Source organism: Mangifera indica, chromosome 16, assembly GCF_011075055.1.
Source record: "Mangifera indica cultivar Alphonso chromosome 16, CATAS_Mindica_2.1, whole genome shotgun sequence".
Taxonomy (NCBI): Eukaryota; Viridiplantae; Streptophyta; class Magnoliopsida; order Sapindales; family Anacardiaceae; genus Mangifera; species Mangifera indica.
In genome coordinates, this window is record NC_058152.1 from 11,268,272 (window position 1) to 11,292,038 (window position 23,767).

Consider the following 23,767-nt stretch of genomic DNA (forward strand, 5'->3'; position numbering starts at 1 on the left):
ATAATCATGAAACTAATCAAGATATCACACGAAGTGAATCTTGCTTCTTACATGCGTGATGTGCGTCCACATCACGTTTGTGTAAGGCACTGATTAGATTTCTATCCCTTAGTCAGCCACAACTAAATTTTAACCTGATTCACAGCCTCCAAAGCCTTTTGCTCACCTAGGATATTATGCATTTCAAATGTCACATGGTTTAATTCTATCTATTTAGTATCATTCTCATTCAAATCAGTCATCTTTTTCTAAGATGCTATGGTTAACTAGATCACAAAGACATCTATCAGACACAACGTTATCAATGCAAACAAATACACATCAATTGTCGCAATTACGCATTAAAATTTTAAAATATCTCACATAAGGCACAAAATCGAAAGTTCACTATGTTCCCAATCATCTCCCATGACACAAATGCTTGACATTTTAAACTTTAATCTAATTGCGTCAATATTAATTCTAGATGAGAATTTCATTAAATTCTACCAATCTCAGAATTCTCACACTTAACAAATATATATGATACAATGAATGCATCATCTATTTTGACTAGGACCATTTTAGCAACCCGTATCGACCTTTGAGTCACTTTATCCATGATAAAGTCTCTATTACTTTTGCGTTAGGTCAAATACCTCGCATTGTGTTAGTTTTGGGAATAACGATAAAATAATGAATATTCTATCGTACATTACTAAGCGTCACTCTATAGCAAGCTGTAATGAATCCACTCAGTCCCAAAAAGTTTCAAATTCTTGTCCCGAATAAGATCATTGGTTACGGGGATCAAATTCACGCATGGATATTTTCTCTTTCCCAATTAAGAGAATTCAATAGGATATTGATAGTTTTGACATGTAACGTGATGGTCCCTAATCAATAAACTTGCATGAAATAGAAACATGTATCCCAAAACACCATTATATGTTTTTGGGAGTCGGAATAAGATATTACATGTCATTATACGTCGTAAGACCCATGAAACACATCTCATATACCGATCCAAGTATTACACAACTTCCAAGGACTAGAAAACAAGATTCAAGTGCCAATGCACAGTGAAAGTGGGTGTTTATGCGCGGAAATAAGCTCATAAGCTCCTTCACGCCCCACGTAGACACTGCACGCGCCTCCACGCGCCTTCACACGCCGTATAAGTATCTACACGCGCCCTCACGCGCTAGGGATGACTCAGACGCACTGTCACACGCCTTCACGCACTGGAAATGGTTACCATGCGTGGTCAAATGTTGACCATTGACTGGTCAACTATTTGACCGTTGACCGATCAACATTTGACCGGGTTATCATGGGTCAGGATCTGGGTTGGGTGACCCGATTAACTAAACGAGTTAACCCGTTGACTCGTTCGGGTCTTGACCAACCCGTTGACATTCGGTTCGGGTAATTGGGTTTTTCCAACCCGATTTTGACCCGACGCGCCCGATGAACCCTAATTTTGCTGGCCGTCTAATTAGCCATTTTTCGGTGGTTTTCCGACGACAAAACCATAGGGCTTTTGAAGCCCAGTCAATGCAGTGTCCAATCGTTCCAAGTTCCGACGTCGATGGCGCCGAAATCCGTCGAAACGGCGAGCAAGGAAAAACACACCTTGGGTCTCGGATTTGGGTCTATTTTGATCGATTTCGACGTTAATTCAAGCCGAATTTCAATTTAAAACATGTAATATTATTCCTAGCATTCATTAACATGTTTCCCAATACCAATTTCATGCAATTTTGGCCGAATTAAATTCGTCCCTAAAAACAAAATTTTAAACAAATTTCTATATACAGATTTTAATTCGTATAATATACGTAATATCATTCACAGAAAACATAACACATATATAACCTGGCTCTGATACCAATGTTAGAAACAATTAAACATGCCAAGATCCGAATTCTGTGAAATCTGTAAATAGAATTTGCATACCCATTTATGTGTTCGATGAAGCATCTTGGAATTCCACGCGAGGCGTTGACGTTAGTCTGTTTCCACGATGCCATTTGCCCACGTACCGATTTCCATTTGGGAGAGTGATTTACTATGCGTATTGGTTTTTGGCAGGAGAGAAAAGTTCACTGTAAAAATTGCATTCTCTCATTACATCTCCATCATTTTCATTTCATTATTGCTTTTGGGAGGCAGTTAGGACTTTATATAAAAGTCCAACTGCCAATAATAATCGCTAATCGGGTCGGGTCGGGTCGGCCCGTCATGGGTGGACCGGGATCCAATAGGTTCATATGTCATTAAATTATGAAAAACCCTGGTATCAACCATTTTATGGATTAAGATTTATATATTTTTAGAAATTTTAATTTTTTTTTCATTATAATTAACCCTAAACTTTATATTTGTTTTTTTTTTTTCAACATATTTTGGTTCTTACAAAATGAAAATAAAACACATAGCATTTGATGATATTTTATATATCTCTAATAGGATGGGATGAGAGATTAATTAATAACATTAACACTAATTAATTAAGTTGCCACAAATTTAAGTATAATTAACCATAATGAAAATGAAATTAATTTCCACTTGACTTTATCAGTCTTACTTATTACACCACTTCACCCTCATATATACACAAGTTTCTTTCCTTCCTCCACCCCCCAAGACAATAGTCAACAATGGTTGCTACAAAGGATGTAAATTTTCTTGGATGCCTAACGACCTTCTTGTCCAGTTCATACCTACCTATAAATTGGGTTCACACATAATTGATATTAAAGAAATCTGGAAAATTTACATAATTGATATTAAATTATGGAATTTTCGGAGACCCTTAATCATTTATAAGTTAATATTTTAAATAAAATGGGTTTATATATTAAAGAAATCTGGAAAATTGATTGACCAAAGACCAATACAGTGGAGTCTTCCTTAAAAAATATTATTTAATAATTAATCAATCAGAAATTACAACTGTGTAAGGGCCGCATAAAGAAATTACAATTGCCAAGATTTTCCTTTTTGACAGCTTTGAACAGGATAGACCCTACTCTGAGAGTTGGTTCAATCAGTGAAGAGATGAGATGTATTCAAATTGGCTTCTTTTTGTGTTCAAGAAAATGTGTCAAATAGACCTACAATGGCTTCAGTTGTTCTAATGCTCACTAGCTGCTCTTTATCTCTCCCTGTTCCCTCGAAACGGGCATTTGTCGTGCAACCGGACTTGGAGATGGATGATTCAGAATCACCTATGCTGGATGGCAATCAAATTCATGTTCAATTTTCCTTCAATGAGGCTTCAATTACTGAGCTAGAGGCTCCTTAACATGTTTTGTATACATATATTAAACCATAAACAAGCCTTATTTGTGTTGAATGAACTTGTTCTAACGAGGGTAGAGTTCAGTTATGGAAGCTTCATTTACAGAAGAAGGCATGGCTTTGCTTGAACGCACAGTCCTGCTCCGAACACAGAACGCTGGGCGTTTCGGTATTGGCAGCGTTACAGAGAAACTGGTAAGCATGTGCAACACAGTTCCTATCATAGGCCTGTCTGCTGGATCTTCCTGAACGCATAATAATCCAACATGGATGTATCGGGTGACTTCATTTTGATGAAAAGATTTGCCTAGAGCTTGATCTGTTAGCTCCAGTGGTCTCCCATCCGTCCAAAGTCTCCAGGCCTGGGACAAAACACAAGGTAATTTTTCATATCAAGCTGATAGGCAGACAAATTGAAAGGAATCTGAGTTTGTAGCTTACATAGCTCAAGATGCCCTCTGCACAATCCGATTGATAGAAAGAACTATTCTTTTTGCCACTTATGATCTCTAGTATTAAAACTCCGTAGCTATACACGTCTGACTTGATTGAAAATTCTCCAAGCAATGCATACTCAGGAGACATATAACCACTGAAATGTAGCACCAGTTATACATCAATTAGCATCCAAATTGCTAATAAGAATAATAGGGAGGTTAGATTAATTGTAGCTTCCCTGACCCAAATGTGGGAATTGGGCTTGATGAACGTCCATTGGGCTGGCGTGAATAAATGGGTTGTGACACCGACCCATTATCTAGATATTTTGTAACTCAAGACACATTTTGATAATTTAAGAATTTACAAACTATTTAACCAATATTTTATCATCCCAATTAATATGAGATATTCATACATACTCAACATTTCACCCATTACGGAATACATACCAAACCTAAAATGAGTCTTGACAGTTTTTCTTCAAGGGTAAGTGATGTGTGATGTGCAGGCATATCCAACATTTCACTCCATATAAAATACATATCCAACCCAAAACAGGTCTTGACAATTTATCATCAACATATAGGGTGTAGAAACACACTTGATATCTAAGGTAATTGATGTAGGATGTTCATATATACCTAATATTTTACCCTTTACAAGATACATACTTTTTAATAGGGCTAGATTCAAACCGAGCTCGAATAAAACTTTTCTCGAACGAGCCCAAAACGAGCTAAGCTCAAACTAGTTTGAGTTTTGAAGTGTTTAGTTTGTCAAGCTTGCAAGTTAAAAATTTTAATACAAAACGACATCGTATTGATCAATACGTATTAAAACAATGATATTTTAATAATGAGTTAGTTAAAAGCTCAAGCTCGAGCTGAACTCGAGCTCAACAAACCCAAGCTCAAACTCAATTCTATACAAATCCGGCTAAATCCAAGCCTACCCTCAACATCTAAGGTAACTAATGTAGGAGAGTTACACATACCTAACATTTCACCTCTTATGGGATACATACCTATCCTAAAAGAGGTTTTGATTGTTTATCATCAACATCGAAAGTAGGGTTGGATTCGAGCCAAGCCAAGTTTGGCTCGGTTCGATTTGTATATAGCACAACTCGAGTTTGAGTTCGAGTTTGAGCCTGTGGAAGTCAAGCTTGAACTCGACTCAACTCATTTTGAGCTCGAGTTTTTAACTATTTCGTTATTAAAACTCCATTGTTTTAATACATATTGATACATCATTTTCTATCAAAATTTTTAATTGGAAAATTTAACGAGTAACTCAAGCTCGACAGAGCTTGTATAGGGCTGGCTTGTTTCAGGCTTATTTGAGCTGAGCTTGAGCTCGAACTCAAATGAGCTCGGTTCGAATCCAACCCTAATCAAAGGTGTGGATACATACCTAACATCTAAGGCCTTACAACACTCATTGTCTTCTTTAAAGTTTGTCTCACTATCATTCAAGAGGACACATGCTTTGATATCATTTATAACATATTAGACCAATAATTTGATTTACTATCAAAATATTGTCCAATTTAACCAATATTTTGCTATAATTCTAAAGTGATATAGGATACTAATACATACTCAATATTTTTCTCATGTTTTATCAATATGAGATTTGCCCATAATATTAAGTTAAAAAGGCATTTAAAGTTTGGTGTTAAAGCTTACTATGTGCCAACAATTCTGGTTGTGTTTCCTCGACTTTGATTCACCCCACAAATCCTAGCCATGCCAAAATCTGCTATCTTCGGGTTCATATCCTCATACAACAAAACATTGCTAGCTTTGAGGTCCCGATGTATAATCCTAAGCCTAGAATCCTCATGAAGATACAGGAGTCCTCGAGCAATCCCTCTTATAATCTTGCAACGCATTAACCAATCCAACTGCCCTTGTTTTTCCTGATCTACACAAACATCCATCAAAATCATACAACTTCTTTAGTTGTGAAGTGAGACGCTAAAATTCTTATTTGAACAATGTTATGTACACCTAAGTTTGAGTATCCAAATGACTTATTCATATAATAGCACATTATTAGATACTTAAGATTGGGTGCAAGTAGTTTTATTGTTCTTTGAGGAAGTTGTAAAAGAAAAACTTCAAACCAAAAAGGAAGTAATCAAGGCTTTTGTTGGGCACAAATTCATAGACAAGTATTTTCTCCTCTTCTTCGGCGCAAAATTCCAGTAACCTCACTAAATTTCTGTGCTGAAGCTTGGCAACCACGGCAACCTCATTCCTAAATTCTTTTAAACCTTGACGTGAGCTTTCTGATAGCCTCTTAATGGCTACCATCTGTCCATCATGAAGTGTACCCTGAAGACATATACACCATAACCATTATGAAGCTACATGGGGTTAAGATCTCACTCATACCAGTTCTGACTTAAAAGAAGAAACAAAAAAGGGAAATTTTCCTACCTTATACACACTGCCAAATCCACCCTCCCCAATCTTGTTTCCTTCAGAGAAATTGCACGTGGCAGCTATAATGGAATGCAAGTCTAACTGTAAAGATTCCACAGCCAAAAATTCATTTCCACCTAAACATTATACCAAATGAAAATTTAAGTTAGTTTTAATCAATGTTTTCATATCTGGATCAAACATTGACCCAGAGAAAAAGTCAATCCGGGTCAACCAACATTCAGATTGATTAACCGATGGTCGTACTAGGTTTAAAAATAAAACTAGAGCTTTTGAGTTCTGTTATATGGTACCATTTCCCTCATTTGCAACTTCGTATTTTTTTCTTTTGAGGAGGCAGTAGCATGAAGCTGATAAAATTATTATGGAAGCAAAGGCTACAGGAACTGTAATTGGGATTATTGTCACCGAGGAGATCTTCCTATTTCCTGCACACAGAAGACTTTTTTTTTAACTAAGCACAATATACTTAGCTGTATTAAAGATGGTCAATGATTCGCTTAACTAGAAGACTTAGAAAGAGTGGATCATATTCAAAAGGATACATGAAGTAGTTTTGATTCCATTTATCAGTTTGAGATATTCATGTATACCCAATATCTCTCTCGTGATGTGGGATTTGCTTAGATGCTTCACATATATATATTTGCTGAATCAAATGCTTACCTCCGGAATTTGTCAACATTGCTGGTGGCAGTGGAGGTGAGGGTGATGGTCGAGGAGTGGCATTTGTTGGAGGAGACGGCAGCAGTTGAGAGGAATCATTGTAAAAGAGGTAACTTTCAAACCTGATATTGCAGCTGGGCATATAAACGCTACATCCTAAGTTCTCATTACAAAAACTAGGAATCTCAGAAAAACAATTATCCAAACACGTCCCGCAGTCTACTGAAACGATGTCAGGAGTGCATTGCACCAGTCCAAATACCCTAGTAAAATTTGAGAAATTCACATATTCAGTTGCAAAAAATTTGCTAGAACCCACAGCCTTATTCACCAATCTGCCTATTAAATAAGCCCAAGTCCTAGTAAACTGACTTGGATTTGAAGTATTATATATGTTCCCCAGACTAACAGTAGGCCGCTCTTCCATATCTGCAAAAATGGATCTGTTTGAGTATCTCAACATGCAGTCATAATACCATATAATGGCCTCCTTCTGGTTTGGACAACGGGTTATGATATCTTCACAAGAGGCCTGGACACAAGTTTGGCATAAACTTGGAGAGATGTCTCCTCTGCAAAGAAAGAGGCCATTGGCTGCATCAGGGCCCTGCAGGGCACCACTGCTGGTGTTGTAAAATCCATTGGAGATGGTGGCATTTGAGAGGAGAGAAGAGAGAGTGGCATTGAGGTTTTTCGAGAAGGCAGAATTGGGAGTGAAAGTTGAGGTGTTTGTGCACATGTGGTAGCGGTATGTGGGTTGTTGGGCTGTGATCTTGGGAGAGATAATGAGTACAACAATGGCTGAAAGGATGAATAGTTCTAGCCAAAGGGAACAAGCCATGATGCTTGATTTCCCGTTCTGATCATACAATGCCAATGGCAAGTAAATTAAGCCCCTAATCAACAAGCTAATGGCCCCAAATGGGAGACTCTTAGGAGTTGACTTGACTTCCATGGTGAGCATTAATTCCCATCAGGCATATGAATTTTCAAGAGGAATTGTATAAATTTTACTTTTAAACTGAAAGTGTTCAAAGTTTGATTCCAAATAAACAAAGTTTACATTTAACAATATACTAACGAATATTATCAGTTGATGTGTCATCATTTGGGCAATTTTGAATCAAAAGTTTACATATGATAATACATCATCATTGTTGTTAACTGCATATGAGCAAGTAAATGGTATTTTTAAAATTCAGGGATGGAAACTTGGAATTGCAGCATACTTTGGGTGGAAAGAAGTCCTTTGGTCAAAACTAACGAAATGATATCTTTTTGGCAATGGATCACTATGATGTTGCTGAGAAATTGTATTCTACATGTGTACAGATAGATCCTTCTATTTATCATTCCAAGTTATTCAAGGTACCATCAAATATCTAAGCTTTTTACTTAATGATGGCTCTAATTTCCTTTGTCAACTTTCAGATTTTCCAAATCATTCTTAATAATTTACTTTCACTTAACCCATATTAAATTAATGTGATAGTCATACCTAATACTTTAAAATTTAATCCCTACTAACCCATATATGATTGAGATATTGGCTTTTTTATTTGGATAGAAGTAAAGTTGATGATAAAGATCAGAATATTGTAATTAGTGATGAGAATCAAACCAAACGCGTACGGCCAAGTAGGTAACGTCAGATAGGGAAACTGCAGGATACTTTCTGGGAAAAAGAGATGAAAGGAAGAAAATGAAATCGTAGGCCATCTTCCCCATAAGAGATAAAAGTGTTATCGTTATTATATGCAGATGCGGCCTGCTTTACTGATTAAAATAATAATAATAATAATAATAATTAACAGAACAACAAAACAAAACAAATCCTTAACAGATAAACAGTCCTAATTAATCTCAAATATGCGCTGACCCATATACGATTTAATTTTTAAATATGAATATTTACAGGCCGGTAGTAGTGGAAAATGATACATATTATTAATATAAATTAATATATTTTTTTAAAGAAATAATAACATGGTAGATGCCTGTTTGAAAATTTTTAAATTTTTGAAAGGTTTTGATAATATTTTTCAAGATAGTGAAGCGGCGATTAGAAATTTTTTTATTGTTTTACTAATATTTAATTATTTTATTTTTAAAAAAGCATATTATACTATATATGATACATATCTTATTATACGATATAACACATATGAAAAATTACATGTATCCTATGTTTAGTAGTCGAATCACATATCGTATCATGTATCAAAAAGCAAATTTATCATATCATATGATACATTTTAAAAATATACTATAATAAAATATTAACAATTTATAACTAACATGTCATCATTTTAGAAAAAATCATAAATACCTCTAAAAATTTAAAAATTTTCACGTACACTCTTGCTATATTTTAATTTTCTTTAAAAATGTATGTTGATTCGTATTGGTAATATGTATCATATTGTACAATACATCACTATATCATATTAACTCAATACATCTTAAAATACGTATCATTTTCTAATTTGTATAGTATCATAATGTCTATTGTAAAATACTAATAATCAAGATCCTAAGGTGTATCAAATTAATATTATTTAATAAACGTATTTTACTATACGATATATATCATTGATACAGATCAATATATATTTTTAGAAAAATAATAATATTGTAAAAGTGTATTTGAAAATTTTAAATTTTTATAGAATACTAGTGATTTTTTCAAGATAAAAATGTGATAATTAAATTTATTTTATTTTACCAATATTGTATTATTTTTATAAAAATATATTGTATGATATATAATATAAAAAATTAAGTTTTTGATACATAATATAATATACAATTTTATTAACACAGAGCCAATATATTATTTAACTCCAACAAAAGATTCAACTTCGAGTGAAGTAACCAACCTTAGCAAGTGGTTCTTTGGAGGCAGCGGAGGCAGAGATTGAAATTTGTTTTATTACATTTTTCTGATGGGGCTGGCCGCAACCTGGATGCATGCATGGAGGACGGAAGATTCAAGGTTCAAGGTTATATCTGTAATTAAACAAATACTAACAAAAGTTCAAGGTTGTTTACCGGAACTCCAATTCGAAAATACTTTCGTGAAGCAGTCTTACTACACTATATTGCTGATGCAGTAAGATATTCCAACAAAGTATTATGGGGTTTTTGGGTCTGTTAGAATAAAAGGTTATTTTAATAATTTATTTATTTTTATTAATATTATTTTATTCAGTTTGTTAATAAAAAAATATTTTGATAATTTTTTATTATTATTAATGATATGATTGGAAATATATGAAGTAATGTGATTATCTTTTTACCTTAGATATTATAAAATCATCAAAGTAATTTTGATTTTATTATAATTATATTCTTATTTATAAATTTTTTTAGACAAAAATATTCTTATTTTCAATTTATATGATAAGTAATAGAAAAAATATTTTAAAATAACTATACCTAAGGGTATTTAAGTAAAATAATATTTTAATATTTTTTTATTATCTCTAACTGAATACAATAATTATTTATATCTACTAATTTTTATCAATTTTAATCAAATATAATAATAATTTATACTTAATAACCTTCTAAGTAATCTATTTTCAAAATAATATTTCACTTTTAGTAATAAAATATTACTCTACCCAGATGCACATGTATTCTATGTTCCAAGTTGTTCATCGTAATATGAAAGCTAGAAATATTCTTCTAGATGTTGACATGGTTCAAAAAATTTCAGATTTTGGAATGGTGAAATTGTTCGAAATGGGTAAAACTCAAGGGGATACAAGTAGAGTTGTTGGGACCTTGTTGTGTATATAAGAATTAAAACATAGGCCTTGCTAAATAAAATTAATCTAATCCATCTATAGCCATTTTTTCAGTGGATATATGGCTCCAGAGTACCTCAAGAATGGACAACTCATCAGTGGTGTTTTCAGCTAGTCTGATGTTTTCAGCTTTGGTGGTCAAAAGAATAGTTCCTTTCATAACGAAGAGCAAGCACAAGATTTGTTAACCTACATAACTGAACATAAGTCTAAGCAAATCTCACCTTGCTTGAGTTGCTCAAAAGCAAAATCACAGCAAACTGTATCCAAAGCTGACAATCTTGATTGCAGGTCAGACTGTTAGACCAAGATGTTACAATTTTTTCTTATGGGTTCAACTGACAATTGATATTTTTGGCAGGCATGGAGAAATTAGAACGAACAGACAGCCTTGAATCTGATAGACCCTACTTTGAGAGTTGGTTCAAGCAGTGAAGTGATAACATGTATTCACATTGGGTTGCTTTGTGCTTAAGAAAATGTCTCAAATAGACCTACGATGGCTTCAGTTGTTCTCACGCTCACTAGCTACTCTTTATCTCTCCCTGTTCCATCGAAACTGGGATTTTTTCATACAACCGAACTCGAAGATGGGTGATTCAGAATCACCTATGCTGGATCACAATCAAAATCGTGTTCAATTTTCCTTGAATGAGGCTTCATTTACTGAGCTAGAGGCTAGTTAACATGTCCTGTACACACGAAATGTCTTGAGAACAAGCATTATTAAATCATAAACAAGCCTTATTTGTATTGAATGTAGTTGTTCTAAAGAGGGTAGAGTTCAGTTATGGAAGCTTCATTTACAGATGAAGGCATGGATTTGCTTGAAGATTGAACTGCTTCCCGACCCAATTCTGAACTACTCAGCCCAGTCCTGCTATGAACGCAGAATGCTGGGCGTTTCGGTAGTGGCAGTGTTACAGAGAAACTGCTAAGCATGAGTAGTACAGCTGCTATCATAGGCCTGTCTGCTGGATCATCCTGAACGCACAATAATGCAATATGGATGTATCGGGTGACTTCATTTTGATGAAAAGATATGCCTAGAGTTTGATCTGTTAGCTGCAATGGTGTTCCATCCCTCCAAAGTCTCCAGGCCTGGAACAAAATCAGTTAATTCTCAGAACAAACAGATAGACAAGTTGAAAGAATCTGAGTTTGTAGCTTACATAGCTCAAGAGGTCCTCTGCATAATCTGATTGATAGAAAGAACTATTCTTTCTGCTGCTTATGATCTCTAGTATTAGAACTCCATAGCTGTATACATCGGACTTGATTGAAAACTCTCCATGCAATGCATACTCTGGAAGCATATAACCACTGAAAGGTAGCACCATTTATACATCAATTAGCATCCAAATAGCTAATAAGAATAATAGGAAGATTAGATTAATTAGAACATCCTGATTTAATAATTCAACCTACTGTCAAAATACAAAGTCATAGACTATACCATCAATATTTTATCATCCCCAATCGATATGAGATGTCTATCCATACCCAACATTTCACTTCTTATAGTATATAGAGTGTGGATACATACCCAACATCTATTTCACCTCTTACAAGACACATACCCAACCTATAGTGGATCTTGACATATTATCTTCAACATCTAGGGTGTGGACGCATACCTAGCATCTAAGGTCTTACAAGACTAAACATACCAGTATCTGGGGTCGTACAGGACTTTAACGTCCTTGTTGAGTTTGCCCCACCATGATTCAAAAAGACATGCGGAGTAGCTTTGCTATTATTTGTAAAATCTTAGTCCAATACCTCAACCTACCGTCAAGATATTGGTTTATTTAACCTTTTTTTTATTATAATTCCAAAGTGATGTGGGATGTTTGTACATACCTAACATTTCTCTTGCATTTTATTGATGTATAATTTATCTTAGAGTGTTACATTAATAAAGCATTTTAAGTTTGGTTTTAAATCTTACTATGTGCCAACAATTCTGCTTGTATTCCCATGACTTTGATCCACCCTACAAATCCTTGCCATGCCAAAATCTGCTATCTTTGGGTTCATATCCTCATCCAAGAGAACATTGCTAGCTTTGAGGTCACGATGTATAATCCTGAGCCTGGAATCCTCATGAAGGTATAGGAGTCCTCGAGCAATTCCTCCTATAATCTTGCATCGCATTAGCCAATCCAATTGCCCTTGTTTTTCAGGATCTGCACAAACATCCATCAAAATCATACAATCTCTTCAGTTGTGAAGTGAGACGTTAAAATTCCTATTGGAACAATGATAAAAGAACCAAATTTTAAGTAAACAAATAATGTGTTATCTTATGATTAGATGTTATTTTATACTTATTTCAATCATTCAATCATATAATGATACATTATGTACTAAAAAATAGGTACTATTTTTATATTATGAAGTATGGAAGGAAAGGGTTCAAACCAAAAAGGAAGTAATCAAGGCTTTTGTTGGGCACAAATTCATAGACAAGTATTTTCTCCCCTTCTTCAGCACAAAATCCGAGTAACCTCACCAAATTTCTGTGCTGAAGCTTGGCTACCAAGGCAACCTCATTCCTGAATTCTTCTAAACCTTGACCTGAGCTTTCTGATAGCCTCTTTATAGCTACCATCTGTCCATTCTGCAGTGTACCCTGAAGACATATACAACATACCCATTGTGAAGCTACCCATACCAGTTTTGAGAAAAAGAAGAAAGAAAAAGGGGAAATTTTCTTACCTTGTACACACTGCCAAATCCACCCTTACCAATCTTGTTTCCTTCAGAGAAATTGCATGTGGCAGCTATAACGGAATGCAAGCCTAATTGTAAAGATTCCACCACTGAAATTTCATTTCCACCTGAACATTATATCAATGAAAATCTAATTTAATTTTAATCAATGTTTTCAGATCTAGACCCAATATTGCCCAAAAGAAGGGGTCAATCCAAGTCAACTGGCATTCAGATCGGTTAACTGATGATCATACCAGGTTACTGTTTAAATCAATATTAAAAATAAAACCAGAGCTTTTGAGTTCTGTTATATAGTACCATTTCCCTCATTTGCAACGTGGTACTCTTTTCTTCTGAGGAGGCAGTAGCATGAAGCGGATAAAATTATTATGAAAACAACGGCTGCAGGGACTGTAATTGTGATAATTGTCTCCGAGGAGATCTTCCTATTTCCTGCACACAGAGGACATTTTTTTTTAAACTAAGACACAGTATACTTAGCTATAATGATATGCTTCAGCAGAAAAGTTAGAATAAGCGGATCATATTCAATAGGATACAGGAAGAAATTCTGATACCATTTGTAACGACCAAATAAATTGGCCCACTATTGTCCATCTGGGATGCTAATTTATAGCCAACATATCTTTGGGGTTTTGTTTAGGTGCATTACATATATATATATTTTTAATCAAATGCTTACCTCCGGAATTTGTCAACGTTGCTGGTGGTGGTGGAGGTGAAGGTGATGATGGAGGAGTGGCGTTTGTAGAAGGAGGCGGTGGTTGAGAGGCCTCAGTGTAAAAGGGGGAAACGTCAAACCTGATGTTGCAGATGGGCTTATAAACTCGACCTCCTTGCTTCCCATTACAACAACTAGGAATCTCCCTAACACAATTAGCCAAACACGTCCTGCAGTCTAATGGAAAAATGTCAGGAGTGCATTGCACCAGTCCATACAGCCTATTAAAAGTTGTCAAATTCACATCTTCAGTTGCAAAAAATTTGCTAGAACCCACAGCCTTATTCACCAAACTGCCCATCAAATCATCCAAAGTCTCATTAAACTGACTTGGATTTGAAGCATTGTTTATGTTCCACAGATAAACAGTAGGACTTTCTTCCATATCTGCAAAAATGGATCTGTTTGAGTATCTCAACATGCACTCATCATACCATATAATGGCCTCCTTCTGGTTTGGACAACGGGTTATGATATCTTCACTAGAGGCCTTGACACAAGTTTGGCATAAACTTGGAGAGATGTCTCCTCTGCAAAGAAAGAGGCCATTGGCTGCATCAGGGCCCTGCAGGGCACCACTGCTGGTGTTGGAAAATCCATTGGAGAGGGTGGCATTTGAGAGGAGAGAAGAGAGAGTGGCATTGAGGTTTTTTGAGAAGGCAGAATTGGGAGTGAAAGTTGAGGTGTTTGGGCACGTGTGGTAGCGGTATGTGGGTTGTTGGGCTGTGATCTTGGGAGAGATAATGAGCATAACAATGGCTGAAGGGATGAGTAGTTCTAGCCAAAGTGAACAAGCCATGATGCCTGATTTCCAGATTCCAGTTCTGATCATACAAAGTCAATGGCAGGTAAATTAGGCCCCCCATCAACAAGCTCATAGCCCCAAATGGAAGACTACTAGGAGTTGACTTGATTGCCATGGTGAGCATTAATTTCCATCAAGCAAATGAAATTTCAAGAGGAATTGTATAAATTTTACTTTCAAACTAAAACGCGTTCGAAGTTTGATTCCAAATGAACAAAGTTTACATTTAACAATATATTAACGGATATTAACGTTTGATGTATCATCATTCAGATAATTTTAAATTAAAGATAAAAAAAAATTAAATCACATATGATAACACATCATCATTGTTGTTAACCGCATATGAGTGAGTAAATGATATTTTTAGAGTTCAAAGGTGAAAACTTGAAATTGCAACATACTTTAGATGGGAAGAAGTCCATCGGTAAAAACTAACGAAATGATATCTTTTTGGCAATGGATCACTGTGATGTTACTGAGAAATTGTATTCTACATGTGTACAGATAGATCCTCCTATTTATCATTCCAAATTATTCAAGGTACCATCAAATATCTAAGCGTTTTACTTAATGATGGCTCTAATTTCCATTGTCAACTTTCAGATTTTCCAAATCATTCTTAATAATTTACTTTCACTTAACCCATTTATCATTGAGAGAATTTTACAGTTTTTTTTAATCCCTACTAACCCCTATATGATTGAGATATTGGCTTTTTCATTTGGATAGAAGTAAAGTTGATGGTAAAGATCAGAACATTGTAATTAGTGTTGAGAATCAAACCAAATGAGTACGGCCAAGTAAGTAACGTCAGATAGGGAAACGGCAGGATACTTTCTGGGAAAAAGAGATGAAAAGGAAGAAAATGAAATGGTAGGGCATCCTCCCGATAAGAGGAATAAACTATAATGTCTCCTAATTTATAATTATTTGTTCCATTGGTCAGCACTTCTTTATATTTTATAAATATGGCATTTTATATCAATTTCGTATGCCTGGAGGCAAGATCATTGTTGTGGACGACTTTCCACGCACAAAAATAAATTAGAAAATTCTTTGGAGATCTACAATTTTGGTTTTGGAAGAGTCAAGAGTCAATGAGAATTAATCTATAAAATCTTCGAAAATTGCCCATTTAAATTTGCAAAAAGGCAGAATATTCCCAAGTAGCTTCTGTAAGCTATAGATCTTCAACCTAGTGGATCCTTTATTTACCCAAAAAAAAACCTAATAGATCCTTTGCATTGATGGTATGAGTGCTGATTGACCACTGCTGACTTACAAAAAGTACTTCAATTATGTCCCATTTTGAAAGATTCGGAGACAAAAATGTGTAAACAGAACCATTTAGGTATCAGCTCCGTATCTTATAACATTATTGTTTTGGTAGGTTTAGGTAGGTTGGACTCGAATCGAGTCCATTTGAATGAGTCTGAAATAAGTTAGCCTTAACCGAGCTCGGTCAAAAAGTTCAAGTTCGAATTACTCGTCAAAATTTTCAATTAAAAATTTTAATACAAAACGACGTTGTTTTGACTAAGCCTGGATTCAAGCCAAGCTCGGCTCAAACGAGCTGGCCCTAACCTAGCTCAAGCTCAAGTTTAATTGTCAAAGTTTATAAATTAAAATTTTGGATACAAAACGACGTCGTTTTGACTAATATGTATTAAAACGACTTCGTTTTAATAACAAATATTCGAATTTAAAGCGAACCAAGCCAAGTTCGAGCTCAAACATAACAAGCTTGACGAGCCCAAGCTCGAGCTCGAGCTATATTATTTTTAAGTCGAACCGAGCTCTCAAATCCAACCCTAGTTTTGACTAATATGTATTAAAACGACGTCGTTTTAATAACAAACAACCAGTCGAACCGAATTCGAATCCAGTTCATTTTAATAACGAACAACCAATCGAGCTGAATTCAAATCGAGTTCAAATTTACTTTCCACGAGCTCAGTTATATATTTACCGAGCCGAGCTCAAATGGTTCGGCTTGAATCCAGCCCTAGGTTTAGGTACTCAACACTGTTATGTTTGAAACGCTCAACTCAACTTTTCAACGTACCAATTGGGTTCCCACACCTCCAATTAGAACATGCATTTTGAAAATATACAAAGCAAAGTCGTATGCGTTTATTCTGATAATCGTCGCAGCCAATTTGTTGGTGGGCTTCGTTGTAACTTACCTTCCATCTTAACCAATTAACGCAATACCGAATTGTATGAACTACATGTCGAGCCCAATCACTAGACTTATAAAGGGCTTCACTCAAAATGTATGAGACCAATTGATAGAAAACCCAACTACAAAATACACCAGTATGGCCTTTTTATATCTTCCATTCCAAGGGAGATGTGGTGATTAGAAATTTTTTTATTATTTTACTAATATTTAATTATTTTATTTTTAAAAAGACATATTCTACTGTATATGATACATATCTTATTATACGATATAACATATATGAAAAATGATATGTATCTTATATCTGGTAGTCAAATCACATATCGTATCATGTATCAAAAAGCAAATTTATTATATTATCTGATACTTTTTAAAAAAAAACTCTAATAAAATATTAACAATTTATAACTGACATATCATCATTTTAGAAAATATTACAAACACCTCTAAAAATTTAAAATTTTTCATATACACTCTTACTAAATTTTAATTTTCTTTAAAAATGTATATCGATTCGTATCGGTAATATGTATCATATTGTAAGATACGTATCATATCGTACAATATGTTACTATATCATATTAACTAGACACACCTTAAAATATATATCGTTTTTTATTTGTATCGTATCATGATGTCTATTGTAAGATACTGACAATTATGATCTTAAGGTGTATCAAATTAGTATTATTTAATAGACGTATTCTACTATACGATATATATCATTGATACAAATCAATATATATTTTTATAAGAATGATGATGTAGTAGAGATGTATCTGAAAATTTTAAATTTTTGTAGAATATTTGTGATATTTTTCAAGATAACAATGTGATAATTATAATTTATTTTATTTTACCAATATTGTATTATTTTTATAAAAATATATTATACGATATAATACGATGTATAATATAAAAAAATTATGTTTTTGATATATAATATAATACACAATTTTATTAACACAGGGCAATATATTGTATTCCAAGTCAATAATATTATTTAAGTCCAACAAAAGGTTTCAACTTCAAGTGAAGTAACCAGCCTTAGCAAGTAAAAATTTACATGCCAAGGAGAAGATGATCGTCTAAAATCACTTCAAAACATCTGCAAAGATTCAGGATTATAGAGAAAATTAAAAATCAAGGGTAAGGGATAAGATCAGTCTATGGAAAATATTGATCAGTTCTTCGAAAGTGCTAACGAGTATTTTCGGTTTACATTTTGTTTATCTAAAAAGTTACACCAATGAGAAGTGTATCGAATTATAAGATACAATTAAATACAAAAAAATGATTCGAACAATATGTTTTCAAAGTGTTTTGACTTAATACTCGAAAACCCATTATGTTGTAGAATCAGAGCTTAAATTATTGTCACAAATTTATTAGTAAGATATTTAATATAAAAAATTTAAACTCTATTTTTATTTTTCTATAGATTGAACCACTTTACCAAAAACAAAAATCATAATTAAATTTTTAATTTGAAATTCAGCCAAAACCATAGGACAATAATATTTTAACTATATATTTTCTATTTTTATCCAAAAATTAAAATAAATAAATTTATAATATAATAATTCTAAAATTCATATTTTACACTCATCACTAATATCTTAAATCTATAAAATAAAAATAAAAACTTTTCATTAAAAAAAAAAAAATCTTGTGGTCTCTGTGGCTACAGCAGCTGCATCACGAACAATAATAATATTGAAGATGATACTGGCACTCGATTGATTCATCATCACTGAACGCCTTCCTCTTGATGAACTCAACACAGTCGTGGGGATTATAATTTATTTTTTTTTACCAATAATATTGGAGATATTATTGTTCCTCTTCATAAACAATAATATCTCTCTAATAATATTATAATATCATCAAAATAATCTTAATTTTATTATATTCTTATTTACAATTTTCAATTGATATAATAAATAATAGAAAAAAATATTTTAAAATAATTGTACATAGTCCAAAAACTATCAGATTTTGGAATGGTGAAATTGTTCCAAATGGGTAAAACTCAAGGGGATACAAGTAGACTTGTTGGGACCTTGTAGCGTACATAGAAATTAAAACATAGACTTTGCTAAATAAAATTAATCTAATCCATCTATGGCCATTTTTTCAGTGGACATATGGCTCCAGAGCACCTCAAGCATGGACAATTCTCAGTCAAGTATGATGTTTTCAGCTTTCGTGGGCTGGTCCTGTAAATCATCAGTGGTCAAAAGAATAGTTCCTTTCATAACGAAGAGCAAGCACAAGATTTGTTAACCTACATAACTGAACATAAGTCTAGGCAAATCTCACCTTGCTTGAGTTGCTCAAAAGTAAAATCACAACAAACTGTATCGAAAGCGGACAATCTTGATTGCAGGTCGGTAATGGCAGCATTACAGAGAAACTGCTAACCTACTCTGCCCTGTCTTGCTACGACTGCAGAATGCCAGGCGTTTCGGTAATGGCAGCGTTACAGAGAAACTGCTAAGCATGAGTAGTACAGCTGCCATTGTAGGTCTGTCTGCTGGATCTTCCTGAATGCACAATAATGCGATATGGATGTATCGGGTGACTTCATTTCGATGAAAAGATATGCCTAGAGTTTGATCTGTTAGCTCCAATGGAGTTCCATCCCTCCAAAGTCTCCAGGCCTGGAACAAAATCAGTTAATTCTCAGAACAAACAGATAGACAAATTGAAGGAATCTGAGTTTGTAGCTTACATAGCTCAAGAGGTCCTCTGCATAATCTGATTGATAGAAAGAACTATTCTTTCTGCCGCTTATGATCTCTAGTATTAGAACTCCATAGCTGTATACATCGGACTTGATTGAAAAATCTCCATGCAATGCATATTCTGGAGGCATATAACTGCTGAAAGGCAGCACCATTTATATATCAATTAGCATCCAAATAGCTAATAAGAATAATAGGGAGATTAGATTAATTGGAACATGCCGATGTAAAAATTCAACCTATTGTCAAAATACAAAGTCACAGACTATACAATCAATATTTTATCATCCTCAATTGATATGAGATATTTATACATACTCAACATTTCACTTCTTATAGCATATAGAGTGTGGATACATACCTAACATCTATTTCACCGCTCACGAGATATATACCCAACCCAGAGCGGGTCTTGACATATTATCTTCAACATCTAGGGTGTGGATGTGTACCTAGCATCTATGGTCTTACAAGACTCAGCATACTAGTATCTGGGGTCTTATAGGACTTAACGTCCTCGTTGAGTTTGCCCCACCATGTTCAAATGGACACGTAGAGTAGCTTTGATATTATTTGTAAAATCTTAGTCCAATATCTCAACCCACCGTGAAGATATTGTTTTATTTAACCTATATTTTATTATAATTCCAAAGTGATGTGGGATGTTAATACATGTCAAACATTTCTCTGGTGTTTTATTGATGTAGGATTTATCTTAGGATGTTACAATAATAAAACACTTTAAGTTTGGTGTTAAATCTTACTATGTGCCAACAATTTTGCTTGTATTCCCTTGACTTTGATCCACCCCACAAATCCTTGCCATGCCAAAATCTGCTATCTTTGGGTTCATGTCCTCGTCCAAGAGAACATTGCTGGCTTTGAGGTCACAATGAATAATCCTGAGCTTGGAATCCTCATGAAGAGATAGGAGACCTCGAGCAATTCCTCCTATAATCTTACATCGCATTAACCAATCCAATTGCCGTTGTTTTCCAGGATCTACACAAACATCCATCAAAATCATACATCTCTAGCTGTGAAGTGAGACATTGAAATTCCTATTGGAACAATGATATAAGAATCCAATTTTGAATACACAAATAATATATTATTACATGATTAGGTGTTATTTTATACTTATTTCAATCACTCAATCATATAATGACATATTGTGTACTAAAAAATAGGTTCTAATTTGATATTATGAAGTATGGAAGGAAAGGGTTCAAACCAAGAAGGAAGTAATCAAGGCTCTTGTTGGGCACAAACTCATAGACAAGTATTTTCTCCTCTTCTTCAGCACAAAATCCCAGTAAACTCACCAAATTTCTGTGCTGAAGCTTGGCTACCAAGGCAACCTCATTCCTGAATTCTTCTAAACCTTGACCTGAGCTTTCTGATAGCCTCTTTATAGCTACCATCTGTCCATTATGCAATGTACCCTGAAGACATATACAACATAACCATTATGCAGTGTACCCTGAAGAAAAAAGGGAAATTTTCTTACCTTGTATACACTGCCAAATCCACCCTCACCAATCTTGTTTCCTTCAGAGAAATTGCATGTGGCAGCTATAATGGAATGCAAGTCTAATTGTAAAGATTCCACCACAAAAATTTCATTTCCACCTGAACAGTATATCAATGAAAATCTAAGTTAATTTTAATCAGTGTTTTCAGATCCAGACCGAATATTGCCCCGAAGAAGGGGTAAATCCGAGTCAACTGACATTCAGATCGGTTAACTGATGGTCATACCAGGTTACTGTTTAAATCAATATTAAAAAGAGCAATACTATGTGTACCCACTTTGGGTACACAAATGTATACACAATCATATATGTCATCATATGATTGGTTATTGTTTTAATGTTAATTCAAAATCATCCAATCACATGATGACACATATGATTGTGTATATATTTGTGTACCCAAAGTGGGTACACATAGTTTTATTGTAATAGGAGCTTTTGAGTTCTGTTATATAGTACCATTTCCCTCTTTTGCTACTTGGTACTCTTTTCTTCTAAGGAGGCAGTAGCATGAAGCGGATAAAATTATTATGAAAACAAGGGCTGCAGGAACTGTACTTGTGATAATTGTCTCTGGGGAGATCTTCCTATTTCCTGCACACAAACATTATTTTTCAACTAAGACACAATATACTTACCTATAATGATATGCTTCAGCAGAAAAGTTAGAATAAGCAGATCATATTCAATAGGATCCACGAAGTAATTCTAATACCATTTGTAATGATCAAATAAATTGGCCCACTATTGTCCATATAGGATGCTTATTGATACCCAACATACCTTTGGCGTTTTGTTTAGGTGCTTTATATATATATATTTTTTGAATCAAATGCTTACCTCCGGAATTTGTCAACGTTGCTGGTGGTGGTGGAGGTGAAGGTGACGATGGAGGAGTCGCATTTGTAGGAGGAGAAGGCGGTGGTTGAGAGGCCTCAGCGTAAAAGGGATAAACTTCAAACCTGATGTTGCAGCTCGGCTTATAAACTCGACCTCCTTTCTTCCCATTACAACAACTAGGAATCTCACTAACACAATTAGCCAAACACATCCTGCAGTCGAATGAAACAATGTCAGGAGTGCATTGCACCAGTCCATATAGCCTATTAAAAGTTGTCAAATTCACATCTTCACTTGCAAAAAATTTGCTAGAACCCACAGCTTAATTCACCAAACTGCCCATTAAATTACCCAAAGCCTCATTAAACTGACTTGGATTTGAAGCATTGTTTATGCTCCCCAGATAAACAGTAGGCTGTTCTTCCGTAACCGCAAAAATGGATCTGTTTGAGTATCTCAACATGCACTCATCATACCATATAATGGCCTCCTTCTGGTTTGGGCAAAGGGTTGTGATATTTTCACAAGAGGCCTTGACACAAGTTTGGCACAAACTTAGAGAGATGTCTCCTCTGCAAAGAAGGAGGCCATTGGCTGCATCAAAGCCCTGCAGGGCACCACTGCTGGTGTTGTAAAATCCATTGGTGAGGGTGGCATTTGAGAGGAGAGAAGAGAGAGTGGCATTGAGGTTTTTTGAGAAGGCAGAATTGGGAGTGAAAGTTGAGGTGTTTGGGCACATGTGGTAGCGGTATTTGGGTTGTTGGGCTGTGATCTTGGGAGAGATAATAAGCATAACAATGGCTGAAAGGATGAGTAGTTCTAGCCAAAGTGAACAAGCCATGATGCTTGATTTCCAGTTCTGATCATACAATGCAAATGGCAACTAAATTCAGCCCCTAATCAACAAGCTAATGGGCTCCTAATCAACAAGCTAATGGCCCCAAATGGAAGATTCTTAGGAGTTGACTTGACTCCCATGGTGAGCGTTAATTCCCATCAGGCAAATGAACTTTCAAGAGAAATTGTATAAATTTTACTTTCAAACTAAGAAGTGTTCAAAGTTTGATTCCAAATGAAAACTGATTAAAGTATGTCAAACAATAAGTAATACTTCATGTTCTAATAAAACATATAGTCAAATAATAAAACATTTTTATCGAACAAGGGTTGTTTGGTTTTTTTTCTTTTATCATTGATCTAAACCGTAAAATCATCCCAAAATTATTACAAACATTCCCTTAATTAAACACACATAAACTTTGATTCTCACATAAAAATGGATTTTATTAACGGATATTAACTGATGATATGTTATTATTTATATGATTTTAAATTAGAGATAAAAATAACAATTAAATCACCCATATCACGTCAAAGTTGACACTTGTTAGTAGTCATTTTGTTGGAAAATGATGAAAAAAATACGAATAAAATTTGGATTGAATAATTTACTTGTTCACATAAATTCTCAACATGATCCCTAAATGACCAAACTTTTCCACTCGTTGTATGTGACAATATTAGCAATACGAAATTAC

At 34.4% G+C, this 23,767-nt stretch overlaps 2 protein-coding genes across 2 annotated transcripts in view; both read right to left on the minus strand.

The window, feature by feature from the left end:
- LOC123198949 overlaps positions 1 to 23,102 on the minus strand; it is a 37,718-nt gene extending 14,616 nt beyond the window's left edge. Inside the window, 12 exon segments of the mRNA XM_044613755.1 lie at positions 12,606 to 12,843; positions 13,079 to 13,289; positions 13,376 to 13,497; positions 13,691 to 13,825; positions 14,076 to 14,938; positions 19,517 to 19,770; positions 19,842 to 19,992; positions 20,619 to 20,856; positions 21,089 to 21,299; positions 21,365 to 21,486; positions 21,849 to 21,983; positions 22,230 to 23,102. Coding sequence (XP_044469690.1) covers positions 12,606 to 12,843; positions 13,079 to 13,289; positions 13,376 to 13,497; positions 13,691 to 13,825; positions 14,076 to 14,938; positions 19,517 to 19,770; positions 19,842 to 19,992; positions 20,619 to 20,856; positions 21,089 to 21,299; positions 21,365 to 21,486; positions 21,849 to 21,983; positions 22,230 to 23,070 — 3,521 coding nt within the window. The 5' untranslated portion in view covers positions 23,071 to 23,102.
- Positions 2,885 to 7,797, minus strand: LOC123199510 (cysteine-rich receptor-like protein kinase 10). The gene is made up of 6 exons (XM_044614547.1): positions 6,843 to 7,797; positions 6,171 to 6,292; positions 5,855 to 6,065; positions 5,415 to 5,652; positions 3,727 to 3,877; positions 2,885 to 3,647 (listed from the first exon to the last, which is right to left on the minus strand). Exons 1-6 carry the CDS (start codon positions 7,795 to 7,797, stop codon positions 3,351 to 3,353), a joined length of 1,974 nt encoding a protein of 657 aa, XP_044470482.1. The 3' UTR covers positions 2,885 to 3,350.
- Positions 23,103 to 23,767: the final 665 nt, after the last annotated feature.